The 25382-nt window shown below is 34.7% G+C and overlaps 1 protein-coding gene across 2 annotated transcripts; it reads left to right on the forward strand.

Annotated features, from left to right (window-relative positions):
• The first annotated feature begins 3815 nt into the window (after positions 1-3815).
• On the forward strand, positions 3816-24973 carry LOC149780988 (twitchin-like). 2 transcript variants are annotated; one of them, XM_089938096.1, is made up of 4 exons: positions 3816-3903; positions 15053-18142; positions 18784-18962; positions 22848-24973. In XM_089938096.1, the coding sequence occupies exons 2-4, from the start codon at positions 15214-15216 to the stop codon at positions 24141-24143; spliced, it is 4404 nt and encodes a 1467-aa protein (XP_089794222.1). In that variant the 5' UTR covers positions 3816-3903; positions 15053-15213; the 3' UTR covers positions 24144-24973. The 2 variants fall into 2 exon arrangements, with proteins under 2 accessions (XP_089794222.1, XP_089794223.1); XM_089938097.1 differs by lacking the exon at positions 3816-3903 and adding an exon at positions 14301-14427.
• The last annotated feature ends 409 nt before the right edge of the window (positions 24974-25382 follow it).

Genomic DNA, 25382 nt, shown 5'->3' on the forward strand with positions numbered 1-25382 from the left:
TCATGGTATTTAATCGACACTATGTTGATGGTATTGTGCGTATGTGCCATTGAACTATATACATGCATACAAAGATACGTACATATATACTGATTATAGATCATATATAAGAGCTAACAGCTGCTTACGCCTCCTACAGTGGATACACCTTTAAAGATGCTATGTGGAGATACAGTTTTTGTGGCTAGTGTTCTTCAGAAAGGGATGTTCAAGACAAATAACGTGTCATACACAAAGAACAGTATCATTTGATCTACGTCGTGACAAAATTTTAATGAAAATACATACATTAAATAATCAAAACCAGTCCAATGTCCCCAACAAAATCCAGATTAATTTGCTATTTCATGCTTATCATTGAAATAGGTGTCGATTTGATTACTGAAAGTGAAACTTTATACGGTCAATTCAACGAGGCAGTTGTCAAGTTGTCGTTATTTCTAACAACAAACCTTACGAAATTCATTGTTACAGAGTGTAATGGTCACAAACTGAAAACTCGAATACAATTCCTGTATATGACACTGATTCCAAATCGTTGTTACGTATTTTAAGTTGAGATTCTTTCAAAAACTCACGCATTTGTCTATGAACGCAGGAAGGGAACGTTGGTAAGGATGTTGATTGTTTGTTTTCCAATGGTTGAAACTTATGTGCATTTTACATTTTTGTACACAACCTCTTTTTTGGATCTATTATACACATCATACCGTTCGACTTTTTACAACAGCTGACATTGTGTGGTAGTTTATACTTGACACGTACTCATACTCTCACGTATATACTTCCATCCTCTTCCTAACTTCACTACTTCTACTACTACTATTACTACAATAATCACTATCGATTTTAATTAATCTACCTCTCCTGCTGCTTCGTCGTCTACTAATATTACTACCGAATCAAACAATCACATCAACAAAAAGTTTCGAACGCCATTCTCTTTATACACTGACTTGGTAAATGATGACAATCGATAAAGGTGGTTTTTCTGTTCTTAGATAAGTTTGATTGGTTTCTCCCAAGAAAGTCATGGATGTGTCCGTGACTAGCGAGATCATTGAAGTGCAAATCTAGCTGCACATCCTTTTCTTGGAAGTCGGTTGGGATTTGGTAAATGTTTCTTTTGTTAATTGGTTCCCAAACACAGAACCTATGAGCTCTGTGCGCAAATTTCATCATGCATTATAGTGTGCACATCATAGTATGTATTTTGCTATTTATAAATCCTTATGCCTTTAAAGAGAACTGATTAAGGATAATATTTTGAGGCACTTTTATCTACAGTTATATTTTTATTCATATTTGTGCTCATTTTGAATCAATACTATTTAGTTACCTCTATATACCATAGGTGATTATCGGATTATATTTGTGTTCTCTGATTTAACATCACGTGATTTGGGAAGTGCATTAGATAGGTCTTTCTTGTTCTATTTACTTTCGAATGAAAAGATACATTATAAAGTAAAAGGCCATCCCGTACATGTTGATTTTTACCGATATAGGATTATACAAACTTAGCGTGTAAACATCATCAATGTATTAGCAAGGATACAAAGAGGGGGTAAACATAAAACTCCCGACAACTATCTGACCAAGCTGGCTGAAGGAACAATTCTCTAGGCCGCAATTAGAAAAAGATAGTTAATTCTCTCAAAAAGGCATTTTTCAATTTGATATAGACCTAGTGAATGATAAGTAAAAAGTCTAGCAATAGATAATTGTTGGGACAAATGTAACTCTATGTAGTATGGTGTCCACTCATCTTATTTCCTGCTGGAGCACGTAAAGTTGCGTGATCCTGTAGTTTCCTCGCAGCGAACGCGCTGGGAGGAAACTACAGGATCACTAAATGCTGGAGCTTGATTCGAATACATGGCAACGCTCAACAACCAAGCTTACCCTGTTGTCAAGCCAAATGCTGTAGCCAGCCACTTATTACAAGTGGCAAATGCACCCCTGGGGAAACAGCACCGACGTCAAGTACCAGATGAGTGGCGACAGTGCTGCCGTTGGAAGTAAGATAAACTAGATCAAAATACCCCAGAGGCCTTTACAACAACAGAACATGAAACGGTGCTATGCAGCATCAAATCAGGCAAAGCAGCAGGATATGAAAACAGCCTGCCTCCGTTCCTGAAGCATCTTGGCCCGAAGGCAAAGGTATGGCTTGTCGTTTTTCTGCACCCTGATTGGTACGGAAAAGTGCATTCCGACTTTGTGGCGCCAGGCAAAGATTATTGCGATCCCAGAGCTTGGCAAAGATCCCAACAATGTGGCAAGTTATCGGCCGGTCTCCTTGCTTTCAGTCTGTTTTAAGGTATTGGAGTGACTGATTCTCCAACGAATTGGTCCTGACTTGGTGAATATTATAACTGTTGAGCAGGAAGGTTTGAGGAATGGCCATTGCATTTGCGATCAAGTCTTTGCCGTGATTATATTTGTTGAAAACGGGTTTCAGAGGAACCTTAAAACTGGATTTGTCTCTTTATCTAACAGAGGTATTTCACACGTTCTGGCATGCATGGCTGCTGTTGAAAATTTCCAGACTATGTATGTATGTATGTATGTATCACAGATAATTTTAATAATTCACATACTTGCAAGATATACTTAAAATAATATTCCCGTAGAAAACTTCACACTATCTATGCAGAAGTCACTTGCGATTTGATTCATCCTGCATCGTTAAGTAGTCATACTTGTATCAATATAATTTCGTTTGACAAAGAAGTAGGAAAAAATGGAGAAAGCTATACAGTGCTTACTGACACAACATCTTATGTAGGACACATACGGGTCTGTACTGCAAATTTGAATGTAAATAAACTAATCGTCGAACATGGTTCAACACTGCACACACACACACACACACACACACACACACACACACTATCAACCCTTACACACGTTGAATGAAACATGTCCCATACGAAAGGATAAGAACCTTATAAAAGAAGCTTTATATACATCTCAGGCAAGTAAAAATGAATTTAGCAACAACGCTTCGTCTCAACTTCTATCAGAAAACATAGATCTTTTAATAATTATTATTTGCTATTGCAAGTGTAACAGGGATCAAGGATGTAATCTAGTATTTCTGTTTTAACCTTCACACACTAGATCGCAACCGATATTCACGGCACACGCAGAGGAAACGTGTCCGCCAGCTCCTGAAGATGTTTTGCTTCATGGTCCAATTGTCTTGCCATAAACTTAACTTTTTCGACATCCCCTTGTAACGTTAACAGATCAATGTCAGCCTTTATTTGTTTGTTATAATGCCGTAATGTAATACTCTTTCTCAATGTTTACCATTGTCATGCGAATCTAAGAAAATTACAATTCGTAAGGACTGGTTTGTGTTGACAAATAGAGATTGATTTTCATCAAGAAAATCTTAGACTGTGAGTGTGACTATTAAATTTGTTGAAATCTAGTTGTACATTCTTTACTTCGAAGTGGATTGAAATTCAGTCAAGGTTTTATTTATTAGTTTCCCCCAAAAGGAAGTCACGAACTCTCCGCATGACTTGTACAAAGCGTTGAAGTGCAAATGTAGTATAATATCTAATTTAAAATCACGTGATCTGGGTTGTGCATTAGTTAGATCTATCGATCTTATTACATTTACCTTCAAACGAATGATACATTTTAATGCGAAAACCCGCCTATGCAGGTAGATTGCTTCCAAATATGGTCACGCATTTTACAAACATTAAACCCCGCCTGTACACGCTGGTCGCTTCCCAATATGGTCATATTATCTTACCGTGTTAACCTCATTTACGTATATGCAAAGATAGAAAGCAGTCGCGTATATAAAGCTCCGGACAACTGTCCAGGCAAAATAGCCTAGAGAATCGGAACAACAAAAAGAGCACCATCATCGAATAACAGGTAATTCTCTCTTTCTCATACAGACGCAAATTATGCACAATGTCAGATACACATTTGACAAACATTTCAATACTGATTTAGAAATACTAGTCGAACAAAAATATAAAAAACTGATTGCTAAATAATCATTATGAATTTTTCAGTCTCATATAGGCCTGATAACTAATACATATCAAACATAATAAAATATAATTATTTGGATAGAGATAAATTATATTTAGTACTTTGTTGCGCCTCACTAATGACAGACTCGCTAATGTTGAGGCAAATATTACATGTATGAAGCTATAAGCCACTATATTCAGTTCGTTAACAAATAGGAGATGCTCGTGAATTCATGTGATGCAACAGTGAATTATTCAATGCAAATGTAAATTACGACTGTATTCTTCGACATCGCATTATGTAGCCATAAAACACTTGCCATTCATTAGCTCTAATATTCCGCTCCCGGAAAAAAAAAAAGATGTTGCATCTACCAGAAAATCAACCGTTGCAACTATTGTCAACATTCATGTAGCAATGCACGAATAATATTTGGTGACAGTGACAGCAATCAGGTTGAGATATATATATATACACAGCACAAGAGATATAGTCATTGACACGGCAGATTGTATTAATTACGTCAACCTGTTATTCTATCTATTTTTCTTCGCTTTCTCTTAAGAAAAGCAATTTCTGAAATGAGTCTCGGTTTAATATTGACTTTTTAAAAATAACTGAATAATTCCCTTCTTTTGCTCGCCAAGGCTTGCAAAAGCTGGAGATTATTATATTCGTTTAATAAATTCAGTATTCAATCGTTTTTCAAGTAGATTGCCTGTTGTCAAGTTTTATTTTACTGTCATAACGTTTTCAATTTTCCAACAGATGTACTTGAACGTATATATATATATATATATATATATATATATATATATATATATATATATATATATAGATAGATAGATAGATAGATAGATAGATAGATAGATAGATAGATAGACAGATAGATATAATACAATATAATAAAGGAAATAGGCCAAAATCCATAATTATATAAATGCTTGCACGTTTTCAGTTCTACAGAATAAAATTGTATCAATCCCAGAACGATAATGTTTCGTTTTTGCACCAATTCTGGGTTATCAAGGGTCTTCCCACGTTTGAACTATTATAGTTAAGTACACGTTGTTTGGCAATAGCTTGAAAGAAGGTTCTTTAATGTTTGCACATAAGTGATGTTTTAAAGCACAAAAAAAATTCGTTTGTAATTAGTTTCAGGTCAAAGATTATACTGACAGGACTGCTACAATAAAATTAAATAAAAAGATTTTGTCCATTCTCCCATCGTGCTCAAAATGTGCATACTTGCACCATTATGTTATATTGCTAAAATATAAATAATAAAGAAAGTTTCATGATTTTAAAAAAGATCTTAATAATAATACCATACTGTGTTTCTGAAATTTCTTCCCACCAGAGAAATATCTACTAAAATTCTGTTTCGATCATCGCCTATTCACACATTTGCGTGTTTGTGTGCTGGGTGCAGCAAGTCTATTATGATAGATACATAGCAAAATGGTGGGTAAGGATAAGGAAATATGGACATTCCCAATATGTACCTCACTTGGTGGAGACTTAATATCATGCTATTTAAACGTTTACAAAATCAAATGTAAATACTCCATGATATTTCCTGTGAGATTGCATTTTGTTCGCATGTTAATGCTACTCTGCATCGTTTTTCATTAGTATTTTCCTTTCTTGTGGGTCCTTTCGCTCACGTGACGACAACAGCAACATATACTACACACATTTATTATTGTGGTCCAAGGTTGACGTTGCCGGGGTGGAAGTGGGAGACAAGCGTCCCACTCCTCCAGAAATTCCCCTGCTTGTGTTTCTGATCGCCTCTGTCAACTACAATCCACCTCCTGGCTCGGCTTCGGAGTCAGACGGACCATATTTCCACTAAATGGAGACGGGGTGAAGGCGGGCCACTGGCGCTTTAAACCCAGTCGCTTCGGGTAGTTGGGACTCGTAAACCTTGGGTAGTAGCTCATCTAGGAGAAGGAAAACTCCAATTCCAAATCTCGGATGTATTGGGGCTATACCCACTCATGTGAAAGGCTAAGGGAGTAAACCCCGACAGAAATTCTGGAGACGGAGTCCATAAAGCGCTTTGACATTGGCTTCAACGTCGTTCCCGCAACTCCTGCGACGCCGTTGGTGCTAAGCTGTATCGGCATTCGTCGTTCACTTGGGTCCAACAGCTGAGTGTAGAGAAACGGGATCGGATGCATGCGCAACAGCTGATTCTCTATACCACCCTGCCCAGGCTTCGTAGCTCCACTAGAGAGGACACACCAGCATCGTCCTACGGTGTCGACACAACACTTGAAGAGGCAGTTTACCGGTTCTAAGTCAGAGCTTGGCGCCAGGGGTTACTTCTGAAGGTGGGAGAGATCACCATGTCTCACTGGACATAGTAATCTATATTGTATGAAACATTAAATATGTATTATACTGAAACATACGTTTATCTAAAGTTTTAATTGTTCTTTTAATAAAAGCCATTTATCAAGCCCTAACATATATTCATGAATTTCTTTATGTGGAACATACTAGTTATCACACTACTTACAATTACGCCTGAAAAATATAATCTTGATTTTCTTGATACTAAAAATAAATGTGACCCTTCCCGCGTACCTCCAAAACATAAACGTGTTACAACTAGAACGTGTTCTAGAATGTTTTCTTTATAGTGAGTGAGATTAGATTTTGCCGTATATTATCTGTGGAAATACATTAAAATTCCTGAAGTAATACATACAAATGTATTCACTAGTTATTTTCTTTCGACTGATTAAAATAAACAAAAATATCTACTTATTACTCCAACTTGTGTTTCTTCCAAAACACGGATTTTGAAGTCATCCACAATAAAAACGCAGTGTGGGAATTTTAAAGCACAGACTGACTACAAACGACACTGAGATTTTTATTTGCTAATAATTTGACTACTTTCAGGTGTTTGTAGACTTGTTGAATTTTTATGTTAATTTTATACGTTAATTTCACTACCATGTGATGTCTCACAGAGTAATATCGTTTACATTTGCATTATTGCATTACCTGTTTTCAGGGCATTATTGCACCTCTAGATATCAGGAAAATTAGTCACTTGCCTAAGGCTGTTTTAAGATGCAGGTACCTGTTATGCTAATTCTGTAAGGCAACACAATAACTTCCTTAAAGATGTGACAGGACACTCGTACCGGTTCTAGCAATGTTTTCAGGTCATATAACCTGTTAATCACTGTCTTAAAACACAAATACTTGTTATGGCAAGGCTGACAGATAACATGCTACTGTGCTAGTACTTATCACGTCGATTATGTGATACAGAACGTTCCAAAATATGTTAAGATACTAGTACCTCTTATGACAATGGTTATCCTGATTTGCCATGGCAATAGCTATACAACTTACACCTTACACGTTATATACGGTCGAATATATATGAAAACAGACCTTCTGAAAGCAAAGACATATAATCTCAGTATAAATAGTATTAACAGTATTGTGTCTCGAGCAACAGCATACATTATCTCAATCAATCAATCAATCCTCTCTGCGCCGTCTGGTGCTTGAGGCGACAGCAAGGGAGCACCATTTTGGTCTGTCGGCTGCTCTTTGGGTCTGCCACGGTTCCTTTTCCCCTGTGGAGTTCATCTCAGTGCCACCCTTGGTAGTGAGTCAGGGGGCATTCTGCAGACGTGGCCGAGCCATCTCCATCGACGAGTTGCAATGGTCTCAGCGATGGTGTTTGCGCCCGCTATGTACCGGAGTTCCTCATTCGAGATCATGTTTGGCCAGAAGATCCTCATGATCCGTCGCAGGCATTTGGTATGGAAAACTTCAAGCTTGCGTTCTATGTTAGCAGTGGTCTTCCAACACTCTGACCAGTACAAAAGGACGCTCAGCACGTTGCTCTTGAAGATACGGATCTTTGTGTGGGCGCTGAGGTTTGTTGACCTCCAGATGGGCTTCAGCATTGCGAAGGCCTGGTTATGTCGCCCCCTCCAAAAACAAAATGAAAAGAAAACGACAGCAACAAAACAAACAACCACAAAAAACCAAATAGACACCTGGGTAGGTTCTGACAAACATAGGAACTGTACGTGAAGGAATTGTGAGAAATAATTGTACGAAAGAACCCTTTTTTTACGTAAAGGTTGCTTCCTTCATTGAGCGTAGATGCCATCCAAGTTAGAACTATTGTTTAGGTGAGTTAACCATTATGTATTCAAAGCAAGATTTCATAATTCATCAGATTACTGAAGGGGTGCCTTTGCACGTTATCAACATACTCGTATGGCGGGTATAATAATAATAATAATAATAATAATAATAATTGAAACAACAACAAAAACAACAACAACAATCATCGGACAAGTCATCATTATTTTCAGAAAATGAATTTCATTTCCGAACTTTGTCGAAGGCATTATTTATCAAGCGAATAAAGCGAAACATATCACAATGTAATTGTCGGTGTTGAGAGAATGTTCGGCTAGGGTTTTGCATATATGAAAATGTATCTCTTGTATAGGCGCTTATATGACTTTAAAGAGAGAGAAACAATAATTATCAGAGAACATCTGTGCATGTGTGTGTGTGTGTGTGTGTGTGTGTGTGTGTGTGTGTGTGTGTGTGTAAAGTGCACACGTGAGGAAATCTATTTTACTTTTAGCATTTATGAAAAATTAGCTGATCAAAGTACGTTCGTTCTGAAAAGTACATCTATTCACATTAATAAATACACTTATACCAAATATAAACAATTGTCATGTCAAATAACATCATTCAAAGAACGAGATACTTTCGTAACTTTACCTTATATACATTATAATTATGAGTCATAATCCATAATGTTTAAATACAATTTTTAATTCATAATATCCCTATGCGAGTGAAGACAGTAGACAGACACGGCTACTTCTAAATACATATGTGTAATACCTTTTATCCTTTGAAAATCCGTCGAGGGAATCTGATCATTAGAACACTGTTATGCCCGTGTCCGTCGGCAAAGCGTCAAAAGTCAGAACGTATATTCTATTTAAAATTAAAAGTTGTTGCATGCATCCCTTATGCTAGCAAATATCATCTGTCACAACTAGATAATAAGAACATAAAGATAATATTTCTTAAATGGGTTATATACAAGCGGTTAGTAATGAATAATTTACATTCAAAGCTGGTCCCTTTTCGTGGTGTAAGGACGTCGGATTTTCTACTAGGTAGATACTAGAAAAAAGAATTCAAGCTTTGTAACCCTGTACAAAGTTAAAAGGATAAGATTTCTTTCAGCGGATGTTTGGCGATTAAACGTTGTTCCTCATATCTTGAATTGTTACATCTACAAGCTAATTCTCTTTGAATAATGAGTGTTTAGCATGCATAGCATGTTGATATCCTAATCGGTAAACACAGACCAACACTAACACAAGTAACATATAAAAGATAGAAAAGAAAGACATCTTTAGCAAGGACACAATGAATATCATCAAATTTTATGCTACCATGCCATAGACAACATTTAGAATACTACATTTAAAGAAAAAGTTTTTCAGGAGGTTTCAAAGACTAACTACCATCTCATCGAATTCCAGAGTTTGTACGATAGACAGCCAACCTGTAAGTTTGTAAACATTTTGATGTACTGAATATGACCATTTGACCACAAGGATTATTAACAGGAAACGAAATTAAATTAGATCATGCAATCATGGAATTTAGAGCACCAACATTACTAAAGTAGCATTCAGGTTTACGATGACATCTTTGTTCGTAAACATATTATCAGATTGAATGACACTTAAGTACATCGCATTGACAAGGCATTAAACACATCAGCAGTTTATCCCATTTATTCTGTTTAAAGGTATCTAGACTTCATAGTTTCATTTCATCTGAGCATTATGGTTTCTTCCAAAACAGATTACATTGTTGTTTTGTCCCTCCTTTAAAAAAAAAAAGCACAAAGAGTGTACATTGTATCAAAACCCTTTGAAATAATTTTGCACTCTGACCATTTTGATTTTAAAATGTCAGCTCCGGAATGGTGGTTATAGCTTTGTAAGTTGCTATTCTGTTTACTTTATGCAAGGGACCCCCGGGTCGCAGAGTGTTCCTAAGCTCTCGCCTTAAAGATCACTCACATTTCATCTCTGTCCGCAGAGGCGAGGGTAGTGTCTTGATTCGACTAGCGTCGGAATATAAGAAAGCTTGCCACAAGCTTCCTTTTGGGTCTGTACTTCTTCCCGGGTCTTCTCTGGTTCTTTCTCCATCATATATACTGTCCGCTATGTAAGGCCTAACATGTGCTGAAAATGGCGTGAAACTCCGCATAATCAAATCTAGAGCAGTATGACTGAACAATTAAGTTAGCTTGACAAATATGAAACAGTAAATTATACCGGATATCCAATTTATCATCGGGATCTATAACGATGATTAGTTTCGACTGATTTACCTCTTTCTATCGTATGTCATATTTGATCGAAAATTTCGACAGATGATAATGATACAGACGAAAACGTATCACTATTTAGTCTCTATCAATTTAGTGCAAACTTCCTATTACTACAGTTAATAGGCCGCAAATGTTATCTTACCAAATCGACAAAGCATACATCCCGAAAAAATGATGCTAAAAGGTCGCTGATATAGGCAACACCAGGTTTTGACACAGTAATCAATTCTCATCTAAATAACCAACAGCTCCATATCCATGGATATTACTTTCCGATTTGTGAGGTGTATACTTGTTACCCTATATAAAACTCTTTATGCCTTGATATATGTCATAGTAATCCGGATTTATGACCATTTTATTCTCAAGATTTATGTATTTTCTTCCATCATGCCAATAGCTACAAACATCAATCCAATGGCCATTTATTGCGTTGCTAGAGACTTTCCTGTTGGAAATGTTATTCACGAAATCTTTGTTTTATGCAATGTTTATCGAAATTATAAGCTATCCTTAATTATTGCCTTCAAGAGAATATATAATGATGTATATTTGATTTAATTATATCTGATTTTATATATATTTATTTCAATTTAATTGTTTGTCAGTTTTAATTTGTTTTAATTATTTCATTAAATGCTATTGTAATGTAAATTTATTCACTGGAGATGATACTTTTTCCAGAAAATAGTTTGACCATAACTGTTCGTTTTAGTAAACCCCAGGTCCTGATCTTGATTCGAAATTAGTAGAAACAACGTAAATAAGTTCTATTTTTATTTTAAAATGATTGTTTGATGTCGAGGGCATGATGGGACTACATGATTTTAGATGTAAACAATTTTTATACTTTATTTCTTAGAGTAAAATGATTGGTTTTCATGAAGGTCTGGTTAAGCATACGAGATATAAACACGATCATGTGACCCCCTTTCGATTTTGCAACATGGGGATTTTAGAAACTGCGTTTAAGGACACGATATAACTTTTGTTTTGGAGAAATAATCTCAGTTGGGCTCTTACTCTGGAAAGTGTATACTGTGCTGTTTGGAGTTATTTCAGATTATTTTGATTCAAAAGGATTCATTCTTTTGTTTTGGAAAATACTTCTGCTCGTGTAAGATTCTTAAACAAAGACAGCTCTTATAAAAAATTTTATTCAGATTTCAAAAATCGGAGTGATATTTCTTGTTTCTACTAGGAACTGTATACTTCAACACACTACAGGTTCCAGCATACGTCTTTGTCTTTCATCTTAGATTTTTCGTCGGGACATGAACTTGAAATCATCAAATGTTATGCTACCATGCCATAGACAACATTTAGAATACCACAATTCAAGAAAAGGTTTTTCAGGAGGTTTCAAAGACTAACTACTATTAGGACTTTTAAAATTTTATTCGTGGATTATTCTTGGATTATTTTTGGATTTGATTATTAAAACTGTAAGATTATATTGTTTCATTTTAACAGAACTTTCCCAAGGAAATAAATTATTATATTTTTCAAAGCTTGTTGTTTTCACTCTTCCTTATGTTACTGTTTATTCGAGCCTAAACAGGTAACATAAGAATAGGCTTGAAAGGTGAAGACGGAAACGTGATATAAATTTATTTGATCCGCGATATGTTTTCCATATAATGAAGATAATTTGGATGGTGTGCGTCAAAATTTAGGAGTTGCTAGAGAGTTCTTACAACTGAACACTGGTAGACAGGTCTAGAAAATAAGTTGTATTTAATTAATTAATTAACACTGACTTAAGCCTCAATAATAACCATATACTGCACAAAAATACAATGCAGTTAATACAAATTATTACAAAAAGGTGTGATTGCTTTGGAAGATAACAATTTATTGGATGTTAAGTTAAAAGAAGAAAATCTAAACAAAGAATTAGCAGCTATTCAAACGAGCCGTTCTGAAACATCAACAAAACTAATCGAGCTGCTAAAAAGAAATTGAACTGAAGGCGATTGTACTTGATGTACTTGGCCGTTGTTTTGAGATCTATTGCACAATATGTAAATCACAAACATTCAAATGAAACGCCTATATTACTGGACAGAGAGAACTACATTTTTTACATTTACAGACTACAAGTTCAACGAATCATTCACTTGAGCATGAATCTTCAGCATGAGATTGTTTCCAGCATTGTGTAAAATAGGATAAATATAGTGATTCAGAAAGGTTTTCTTATATCACAACAAAAATCTATGTGGCTGTAAAAGCTCTGACAAGCATGGTTTATGTTTAAGGTTTTTAACTGATGCAACAGTTTACAAAAGCTACTAAGTATTTCTTTCATGAACACTAACATCACATTGAAATTAGTAACGTCATTATTTACAAGTTTTACTTGGAAATTCGTTGTATTTTTTCAGATTTGAGAAGTCTACACGATAATCGATTAAACCTGCTTGCAGTCTTCAATTAGATAACGTGCTATAAAATATTCACTTTCAAATAACAAATAGAGTTGTAGATGCCCACAAAATATCTTGTCGCAGAGGGTGGGGTAAATATTCCACATTCATTAAATATAGCATGACATTTAAAGTGTTGGTATAAAGCAAATCGATATACCAATAATGTTGGAATTTCAAATTGTGATCCGCCCATGGCGCAATAATACGAATATATAGACATTCTTTCAATTGCAGGCCTATTGATCAATGATGAATTTCTACTCATTCATTAATTATAAAAGACATATGAAAATAACGATAATAAGTATTAATAATCCATGTTTTCTAAATGAAAATAAAATGGCACACAATTCATCGGAATCATTTCTTTTTTCCATTCCCCTATCCCCTCTTGTGCGTATTGGACAAAATAAGCAAAAATCTGGAGTGAGAGAGAAAATCATATTGCGCTGGATGAAATCATTAAACCTGAACTTGCACCACGTAATCGACATTGATTTGGTTCGTCGTAACGGTACGTTTACCCTTTCCTTGTGATCTATCTACAATGTTCATAATATCAGTGATACATGGTTGAAATAGCCAGTCGATACTAAGCCTATATATATGAAATCTGTCGTTAACGAGGCACACATACTGTAGCGTATTTATCGCTTAGTTGTTGTTGTTTTTTTAAACCTATTATAATGTTCTAAAAAATGATTATTAATTATTAAATATAAAAATGTCCAAACGGTCGCTCCGCCTGCTCCCATTCTCTCTCTCTCTCTCTCTCTCTCTCTCTATCAGGATTATCTAGCTTGATATGGTCGAAATCCATGAAAACACGAGCGTTGGGGATCTTGGCTTGTGTCATAAGAAGATGTCTCTCGATCTATGAATAATGGTAAATTTTATTCAAACCATACTAAGGAGAGAGAGAGAGAGTTGTATAGTCTTTAGAAATGTTAATTAAACCAGAATAATGACTTAGATGAAATGTCAATATAGTACAATATATTTTTAACGTGTTTGTATTACTCTACTTTCTTCATAAAAATCACATATGTTTAAGGCATGAGTGTGTCTTATATTGATTTATTAAATGTCAATAAAAATAGAAACTCAAAAACAAACCAGTCAACTTATCAATTTGCATATGTGATTGTGAACAACAACAACAATCATAGAACTATATTTTGTAGCTGACGGCTCGCTGAGATGTGAGGAGTTCATTCATTCGGCCAATAATCAGCAGCCCGGAGCATATCGTAGCTCCATTCAAAGTGCAAAAATGTGTATTTGTAGGTAATATATATATATATATATATATATATATATATATATATATATATATATATATATATATATATATATATATATATATATAATGTATTCTGTATCAATGATATACCACTTGTATAAAGTTTTCAGTTAAAGGAAACCCGGCAAGCCTCGTTTCCTTTTAATGAAACAATTAGACATCTGGTGGTTATATCATTGATACAGGGTACATACTATACATACAGGAGAGGCGATGGGTGCCGTTTATCCAAGGACCTGGGTTGGAATCTCCATAGGGTACAAATTAAAAATTATCTAATCTGTATGACAGTATTATATATATATATATATATATATATATATATATATATATATATATATATATATATATATATATATATATATATATATATATATATATATATCTGGATGGATGTTTAAAGTGGTAAGATATAAACTATTGATGCATTCATGCTCCATTATTGAGCCATTTATTGGTGTTTGCAAACTGGATTGAAGTTTGGTTTCTTTCTTGAGACTCGTAATTATTTGGATATATCTATTTGTAATTATCAGATTTAAACTTGCCATTTCTTCTCAATGTAATAAAGCTTGAAAATCGATATTTTGAATAACGGAAATTGTTATACTACAGTGAACTCTAAATTTACAAGTAGTGTTTTCCATGCGGATTCTATTGTAAGAAAGACATTCTACATTTGACTTTTATGATATGAAAAACTAAATCAAATAAAGTTTTGAAACTAAGATTTTACATTTGCGCAGGTATGTATTATGCTTGTACTTTACATTATGATGTACGAATGAGCTAGATTTTTGAAATGTTGATTGTAAATAGACATTTGCTACACATAGATGCAAAATGCTTTTCACTGAGAATGACAAGGCTCTTTTATTTTAGACAATGATGCGCAGATAAGAGGAAAGAGTCATCGGATGGTCTTTATGAGAATGTTCCTGCTGAAAACTGGCCAAGTAGCATTATCTGTTAAAAAGTAAATTAATAATCATATTTTGCTGGTGCCGAGTTAAACCTCCGCTGAATGATATAGTCTTTTAAAAATGGAATTTCTACACTCAACTATTAAAAAACTAACAGAGGACAGTGGACAAATACCCACAATAACAGACCCTGAAGAAAAATATATTTCTGGAACAAATGAGGATCCAGAAAACATGATTATGACGACAGAGTCTAGTAAAAGACCTGGAAAACCGAAAGGAGTTATAAGTGATAACAAAGGTCTAACAATAAGCTGGGATGTCCATTTATGCAACCTGCAAACTATAGAATTCTTTGAAATACAGTGGAAGGAAAATGAAGAGGAACAATGGTCAGGACGACAATGCACCAATGACAATTCTACAAAAATTACAGTTCCGATCACAGAATTGCAAATAAACACCACATACCAATTTAAAGTACGATGGATTACAAAAGAAGGCGCAGAAAGTCCTTTTAGTGAATTAAGTGATCATATCACCATCAAGACGTCACAAAAACCCGGAAAGCCGAAAGAAGTTATGAGCAACGATAAAGATCTTTTGCTAAGTTGGGATGTATCCTCAGCCGATCTTCAAATTGTGGACGTCTTCGAAATACAGTGGAAGGAAACACAAGTAAAAAGATGGTCAGGACGGAAAAATACAAATGACAATTCTCCATCAATCAAACTTCCAATCGCAGATTTTGAAAAGAATACTGCATATCAGTTCAAAGTACGATGGATAACACAAGAAGGAGTAGAAAGTCAGTTCAGTGATATAAGTGATGATATTATCATCAAGATTTCACAGAAACCTGGAAAACCGAAAGGAGTTATAAGTAACGATATAGATCTCGTATTAAGCTGGGATGTTCCCTCAGCAGATCTTCAATCGGTAGACGTCTTCGAAATACAATGGAAGAAAACAGAAGAGAAAAGATGGTCAGGACGGAGAAATACAGACGACAACTCACCATCATTCAAACTTCCAATCACAGATTTAGAAAAGAATACTGCATATCAGTTCAAAGTACGATGGATAACACAAGAAGGGGTAGAAAGTCAGTTCAGTGATATAAGTGATGATCTTATCATCAAGATTTCACAGAAACCTGGAAAGCCAAAAGGAATTCTAAGTAACGAAAGAGATCTCTTATTAAGCTGGGATGTCCCCTCAACCGATCTTCAATCGGTTGACGTCTTTGAAATACAATGGAAGAAAACAGAAGAGAAAAGATGGTCAGGACGGAGAAATACAAATGACAACTCTCCATCAATCAAACTTCCGATCACAGATTTAGAAAAGAATACTGCATATCAGTTCAAAGTACGATGGATAACACAAGAAGGAGTAGAAAGTCAGTTCAGTGATATAAGTGATGATATTATCATCAAGATTTCACAGAAACCTGGAAAGCCAAAAGGAATTATATGTAACGAAACAGATCTCTTATTAAGCTGGGATGTCCCCTCAACCGATCTTCAATCGGTAGACGTCTTTGAAATACAGTGGAAGAAAACAGAAGAAAAAAGATGGTCAGGACGGAGAAATACAAATGACAATTCTCCATCAATCAAAATTCCAGTCGCAGATTTAGAAAACAATACTGCATATCAGTTCAAAGTACGATGGATAACACAAGAAGGAGTAGAAAGTCAGTTCAGTGACATAAGTGATGATATTATCATCAAGATTTCACAGAAACCAGGAAAACCAAAAGGAGTTATAAGTAACGATACAGATGTCTTATTAAGCTGGGATGTCCCCTCAACAGATCTTCAATCGGTTGACGTCTTTGAAATACAATGGAAGAAAACAGAAGAGAAAAGATGGTCAGGACGGAGAAATACAAATGACAATTCTCCATCAATCAAAATTCCAGTCGCAGATTTAGAAAACAATACTACCTACCAGTTCAAGGTACGATGGATAACACAAGAAGGAGTAGAAAGTCAGTTCAGTGATATAAGTGATGATATTATCATCAAGGTATTGCAGAAGCCTGGAAAACCAAAGGAAGTCACAAGGAACAATAACGATCTGGTCCTAGACTGGGATGTCCCTGCAACCCATATTCAATCTGTACAGTTCTTTGAAATACAATGGAAGAAAAAAGAGGATAAAACATGGGTAGGACGGAAGAGTACCAATGATAACTGTGCATCGATCAAAATTGCAATAAAAGATTTCGAAAAGAATATTGCCTATCAATTCAAAGTACGATGGACAACAGTAAAAGATGATGAAAGTCCGTTTAGTGATATAAGTGATGACATTATCATCAAGATGCCGCAGAAACCTGGAAAGCCGAAAGTAGTTGCTATTAACGATAAAGACATCTTAATAAGTTGGGAAGTTTCATCGTCCGATCTCCGGGAAATAGATTTTTTCGAAATACAGTGGAAGAAAAATGAAGATACAACATGGTCAGGGCGGAAATGCACAGATGACAATTCGACATCCATCAAAATTCCGACCACAGATTTGGTGCAAAACGTAGCCTACCAATTTACCGTACAATGGACAACTAAGGAGGATGTAAGAAGTCCGTTAAGTGATGTAAGTGATGATGTAATAATTACAAGATCCCCTCAACAACCTGGAAAAATTTCATGTTCTAAAAAGACAGCGAACTCTGTATGTTTGTCTTGGGAGAAGCCAAAAGGATCTGATACAGTATCTTACTATGAAGTCAAATACAGATCATGTAAAGAAGTTCAATGGTTGACTGCTAACACAAAACAGCCTTCGGAGTTGCTAGAGTTGAAAGATCTGAAGAGCAGTAACGATTACGTATTCAAGGTTAGAGCCATTTTTTCAGACGGTAATGATGGTCCATTTAGTGAAGTCAGTGATACGGTTACAACACAGGAATCGCTAGCCACTAGGGTGAAGAAAGATGCTAAGAAAATAAACTCGGGAAACCCACAGATATACAAAATACCCCTCATATTTTCAGAAGAAACGACGAACAACAAAACTATGACAAGAAAAGGAAGGTTTGGTAGGTAGTCATGTTTTGATCGTAAATTTACTGAGGTACATTTAAAATGTTATTGTCATTGTCTTTGCCATATGGATTGTTGACGGTTCTGCGGAAGAGAGATTAGATATCTTCAAATCTTTGATATTTTTCTGCTTCTTCAAGTGAACATTGCTTAACAAGTATGCACTAAAGTGAGAATGAAGACCGTCAATCTAATGCGTAGAGCTATTTTGGAAATATTTACCTTTTAATATCAAAACAAACTAATCACCATGCATCACTAATGTTTTGCCAACACTTCAATGAAAGAATGCCTCTGTTACTCAGATATGGTAGGCACTATGTTTGTCCATCTTCTTGTTTATCCCTTTCTTGTGCAAATCTTGAATGTGAATATGTTGGAGTTTTAAAAATTCCAAACCTCCCGCTAATGTACAAGATTAACTGGACTCGAATTCCCAATCTTAGTTTTTATAATTACCGTATGTTTCAAAGTATTTAAAGGAAGAAAAAAAAACAAATTATCCCAATAGTAAATTATTTCCATACAAAAAATAAAAAAGGTACTAGAAAAAAATTTGCCATATATAATCTGCTGTAAGACATTGTATTTCAATGCCTTCTGTCTACCAATATGCATTCAGTGCAATGTTTTCCAGGTCAAAGAGATCAGATACGTCCAACAAAGACCATCATGGTTGTTGGGGCGACTGGCTCTGGGAAAAGCACTTTGATTGATGGCATGATCAACTACATAGTGAATGTAGCTTGGGAGGACGATTTTAGATTTACTCTGATTGATTTGACTGAAGACGAGAAGCAAAATGCAGGCAAACAGGTAGGTAAACATTATTTATAATTAGGCGCTAGATCCTCCCAATGTTATAAGTTACGAAATGACATGATAATAATACATGCGTCGTTAAATAAAGAAGCTAATATTTTTTGTTTTGGCAATTCTATTTTAAAAGTACTTTAATATTGAAAATAGAGCAAGAATACTCCTATAATGCAACGAAGTAACATGTTCTATGTAACGTGTGTGAAATATACAACACATAGCAATGACAATTTTATAGTACTCAAAATATTTTAGAAAACCTTAATGAAGTAATAATTCATTCATTCTGAAATGTAAGGAAACGACTGACTAACCCAGAGGATCCTGGTTGTCTTAAGGCTCTTAATGATTCGTTTAGACTATTGGTTTGCTAATAAAATACATTGTAGACTGAATATTTATATTGATTATTTTCAGATAGTTTCGTAAGAAAATTAATACTCTTTACAAAAGAGGTTTCATTGAAAGTAAGTGACTAAAAGAAACAGGCGCGAACTATAGCTTTAATGTCATTTACACTTTAATGAAGATTTTTGACAAAGTTGTATAACTTGAATTATATGATTGGCTTCGTTGTGTTAAAATCCAGGCAATAATCAACAGGCTATATTTTTCCCAAAAAAATTAATTAGTAAACTCCTAATCACGATAAGCCATGGGTATTTTATGGTTACATTTATAGGTTGCAATGTACATATAGGATCATTCTTGATCGATAGTACACAGGATCATTCTTGATCGATAGTTCACAATGGTGAAATTTCTCAGCGACTTAAACCCCGTGAAAAACACCGACCCAAGGGAAGCTAATGGCAAGCTTTCTCACATATCCACATTAGTCAAGCCCGAGACTCTAAACCCACACAGATAGCGGTATGTTGGCATTGATCGGTAAAGGCGAACACTTTAGACAGCAGATAGGCACAGGGGCCCCATTAACTTATAAATATCCACAATTTGATTTTCTATGTGCCCTTTCAACAATTTCCTCCCACAGGCTACGAACGGAACCCACTTCCGTCATATGATAACAGGATATAAGCTAAAACTGACATCATCTTTAGTCAAATAATCAAATTTCAAGCATTGTTTCATATTTATATAATGTAAATTACAACAAGGTCCATTGCTCCTACTATCGCTTTCAAATTCTTTGGATAACATCATTATAAAATTACTTTATCCACGTAGCTGACATGGCAAATCTCCTTGCAATACTATGTGTGTTTTACTCGAGAGCAAATGGAAACAAAAATTATAACTGAAAGACTGTTAAACACTTCTCAAAAGGCTTTAAATATATTATTGTATTAATAATATAAGTTTAAACATCCCAATGTCACAGAATGGAAAAGTAGGTTTTAGAAACATTTCAGAGAGGGATACATAAAGGCGTAATAAAATGAACTGATCTGAAATTATATGTTTGTCTTTACCCATGTTAAGTTAAATGCATCTATTTTGGTATCTCAAGAGCAATTCACATAGGCACTGTAAATAAAGTTTAGAGTTTGATAATCACAAAACGTGATAGAGGTGAATGCAGATAAAAATATGCACCATTAGAAATACGAGTGAGAGAGATAGAGAGATCTTGATTCTAAGAAATTATGTTAGCATGCTTAGATTGTGCTGACAAGTGCATATATTTGAACCTCTATACATTTCAAATAACACTCTTATACAGCACGAATTTAGAGTTTTTTATTTTGTTTTAAACATTTGAAATCTTTGCATTCAATTAGTTACTCAAATATAAAATTTCAAAGCCCCCAGAGTGGTGTTTCTGTTGTGCTTATTTTCGTGTTAAATTAAAGGAACCGTGAACCTGTGCACCTCGCTCCTAGTTTTCTGACTCAATGTGTATGTTGCAAAAACACAGAAAGTAAATGGTTGAAATTCAAATATCAGACAGATAAATAAGTACGTATACAGACATGTGCATGTGTGAACTTTGAGTTCCGAAATTCGATTCCAAAGTTAAAATTTGCCAAAATGCACAGAGAGAAGTCTTTACAACCATGAATAAAATTATATTAAGCCATTCTAATAATAAGAAAGACAAATTGAAAACAATTTTTAACAATCCATCAAAATAAACTTTTAAGAATTGTAACTGATCTTTTAGAAGATATACGTTTGTTGCACAATCGTTGGTAAATTTGTTTCACATAAAAGCATTAGGTATAGTACCGAAAGTATAAAAAGAGTCCATAAGCCCTAGATCTTTTTTGATAATTACATTATGGAATTATGATACGTGACATATGCAATGTTGAATTTTTTATCTTGTAGATTAAGGGAGAAAAAAATAAATATTTATTCTACAGTCGAAGACGATCCACATCCTTTAATAATTATCATAATGACTTCGATTTTTATATTTTTTACTTGTAAACCTAATAAGAATATTTGAAACAACTGCATATTAAATGTGTAATTACAGACAGCAAATCTGCCATGGATCAGAAGTATTTTCTTCTCACCATGTTCATACCAAACTCTAGCAAATATGTTTAAAAATGGTAGCAAGGAGTCATCTTGAGAAAAACTCTTTTCTGAAATATGAAATAAAGCGAACCACGCACCGTCCAAAATTGATTGTGAATTAAGCACAGGAAACGAATTAAACATTTCTAACATATTTTTTAATTAGTTAGTTGGTACGTTAGTTGGCATTTTTTGGCATCCTCTGAAGTATTATTTTCTATAAAATTATACGAAATAGGCGCTATATGCACTTCCCAATGACAGAGCAAGGCATCCGACATACGATGACCTGAAATGCTATTAAATCGGCATCCACCTATTTCAAACACAAATAAAATGAAGAAGCAAGAAAAGAATAAAACGATTCATAGCTGATTGCAAGTATCAGCAAATGTCCTTGACAAATATTATTTAGTTTCTAAACGTTAGTATGCTGCAAATGTCTCTCTTAGTTTAGGTAGGAAAGGCCAATCGGTACGAAAATAATAAGAGCTAGGATTATAAGCCAACACCCATGGAAGAAATCCTTGAGAACTGCCCATGAATGAGTAGTAAAATTCGAAATGTTTGTAAGTTCATTTATTTTATGTCATGAGCATTATACTGTCCACACGCCTCTCTAGTTACGGTCATGTATGATAGGTCATATACAACGTTGGGCTATATATGTTTTTGTGATGCGACATTTTACAATTTGATGAGGTGCATGATAGTCTAATCAGTACTGCTTAATTAATATCAAACAAGTGTTTATTTTACTTATTTTTAATTATTTACGAAATTAGGGTAAATGTCTCAATTAACATTCTCTTTGTTTATATAAAGAAGTATTAACATACTGTACCATGAATGGGATTTCCTGAGTTGGGACATATTCATTACCATATACTTACGAATGGATTTTCCCAAATTGATATGAAATTTTCTTGTCTTTCTATGGGTTTTGTTGTGATTTATTGTGATAATGTATGATAATAAAAGACGTATGAAACATCTAATCAATAATGCTAGAATTTAGATCTCCAAATTTAAAACTATGATACTTTTGTAAAATAAATATTGGAAACGTTCTGTTATATTTAATATTTTTTTCCTATTGACTCTTAAGCACTTTTAATATTACTTTTGTGTTTTTCTTTTATGTCTAAGACCTTAAAACAGTTTCTGCCTTTATATAAAATAATGCATTTGAAACAAACAAATTAATTTCAAGGCAAACAGAAATGCAAGCATAGATCGGAATATGTGGCCTGATTACCAGTCGCAAAACCAAATCGTCCTCGAGCCCGTTTCCGTTTTTTTCCCCTTTTGCTCTTTTTCTTTGTTTATAACTGGCAATCTATAAATACACAAATAATAAGCGACGGAATTAACATATTACATTCTTTGTAGGCCATCTCGCAAACAAGCTGGCTCACATGCTACGAGGTTTATCACCAGAATGGAAGTCGGCTCGAGTACAATTTGAATATCATTGATACACCAGGATTTGGTGACACTCGAGGAATTGAATACGACAAGAGGATTGTCGATCAAATCCGTGAATTCTTTATGGCACGTGGAGGTCGAGGTGTAGATAGGATAGATGCAATTTGCTTTGTTACACAAGCGCCCCTGGCAAGATTGACGCATACTCAGAAGTATATATTTGACTCGATCCTATCTGTATTTGGAAAAGATGTAAAAGACAACATATTTGTTTTGATCACATTTGCAGATGGCAAAGAACCACCAGTTCTTGCAGCCTTAAAGGAAGCGAATGTTCCGTTTCAGCAAGATTTTAATTTTAACAACTCTGCCTTGTTTGCGTGCTCGAATGCCTCAGAACTATTTTCCCAACTGTTCTGGAAATTAGGTATCACCAGTTTTGATAATTTTTTTGGCAAATTATCAGTGGTACAACAAAGAAGTCTCCAGCTAACTTCAGAGGTCCTAGCGCTAAGGAAACAAATAGAAAATACAATTGAACGCCTTCAGCCACAAATTCAAGACGGTCTTCACAAGTTGAATACAATGAAAGCAGAAACAGAGATATTGGAAAAGCACAAGAGAGACATAGAAGACAATCGAAACTTCACGTATATGGCCGAAGAAATTCACCAGCGAAAAGTGGATACAAAACCTGGACAGTACGTCACAAATTGCTTCGTCTGCAATTTTACGTGTCATCTACCGTGCAGGTTCGCCGATGACAGCGAAAAAGCGAAGTGCTGCGCCATGGGAAAAGACGGAAATTGCACAATATGCAAAGGAAAATGCCATTGGTCGAAACATAGAAACAACTCTTTCTATTACGAAACCTACATCGAAAAAGTAGAGGGGACATATGAAAATTTGAAGACGAAGTATGAATCTGCTGTTACTGGAGAACAGAAACAAGCATCCACGATACAAACAATTAAATCAGCATTCAAAGCTCTCGGGAGAAGCGTTATGTCGATGATGAAGACAGTCAGGGACAGTGTCAACAAATTAGAACAAGGTGCTTTGAAACCAAACCCACTAAATGAGGTCAACTATGTCAAACTGTTGATTGATAGCGAAAAGAGAGAAGCGAAAGTGGGCTGGGAAGCTCGAGTGAAATTACTAGAGGAAATTAAAACGAAAGCCGAGTTGGTACAGAAGATACCAAATAGAAGTAGTGATTGGACTGACGACGAAGTCGAAAAATTTTTCAAAAGTGTATAGCTCACGTGTTGTTGAAAGTTCCATATTTTTGTTAGTTCTGGTCTGCATATAAATGTATATAATTACATTGAAAGTCAGAAGAAAAAGTACGTACTAGGTTCGGCATTGGAATGCATTTTAAATTAACCCATGCCTTAATGTCGACTACTGTACGTTTACACTCTCTCATAAATATATATTTACAAATCTTTTATCTTGTAACGTTTTTGTAGTCAAACTTACTTGGGAAGATAAACATTTGTGATATTCGTGCTATTCTTTAATTGTTGTCATTTTGTTGTGGCATTGCAAGTGATTAAAAACGTTTTACTTGTTCTCATGAAATGGATTCTTAATGCTTGAAATTTAGAAAATTTGTAACAAGTGCTGAAATAATAACTTCTGCATTTATTAATAAGATTATAATCAATTTATAAGCATCAATTTTAAAGAAGGACTTTCAGATTAGAATTGGATTTGTTTACCTTGTGATCACTAATCAATTTCAAAAATTTAGTAAAGGAACACTTACTACTTATTGTGCCAAACGATGGTGGAAGAGCAAATCACACTGTACAACTTTGATTTAATATACATTGTATGGGAGTAATGGTACATCCAAATAAAGATATTACAGTTCACCAACATGGTGGGTAAAATTATATTATTATCGTTTTGAAGTTTTGCCTTAAAATAATACATTAATCTATATTTCTGTATTCATTAGTGTTTTGTTATTACAGAGTGTCCGCTTGATGGAAATCAAATGGACTGGTAATGTGAGCACTGAGAGAAGTATTTGATTACTCCTGTATAGTGCTTGATATAATGATATAAAATCCAAAAATGCACTTTCCTTCTGATTTGTTTATTTATCGAGCGGGGATATGGATGGACACAAGTTCCCGTAATAATCTCTCTCACTCTCTACATATAAGTCTTTATGCGTCTTTATGCTTTTATCCATAACTTCCTACTGTTCATCAGCGAAAAGTCAGAAGATTTTATGATCATAATCTGTCCTAATCTTTACTGTCTTATTAAGTCGTTACTTTTATTTGCTTTCCACGTCATCTTACCCTCACACACACACGTATATCAAGAAGGTAACCTATAAACAGTTATCGAATCAATAATGAAATAGCTGGTACAGAATGAAGGGTTCAACAGCATTTCGTTTATTTCTTCTTTTACTCTCGCATAAACACATATTTGAATTCACACATACACGCAAACTTATACAAAATGCGCAGACGCAAT

This window comes from Sinohyriopsis cumingii, chromosome 16 (genome assembly GCF_028554795.1).
Source record: "Sinohyriopsis cumingii isolate HCF-2022 chromosome 16, ASM2855479v2, whole genome shotgun sequence".
Taxonomy (NCBI): Eukaryota; Metazoa; Mollusca; class Bivalvia; order Unionida; family Unionidae; genus Sinohyriopsis; species Sinohyriopsis cumingii.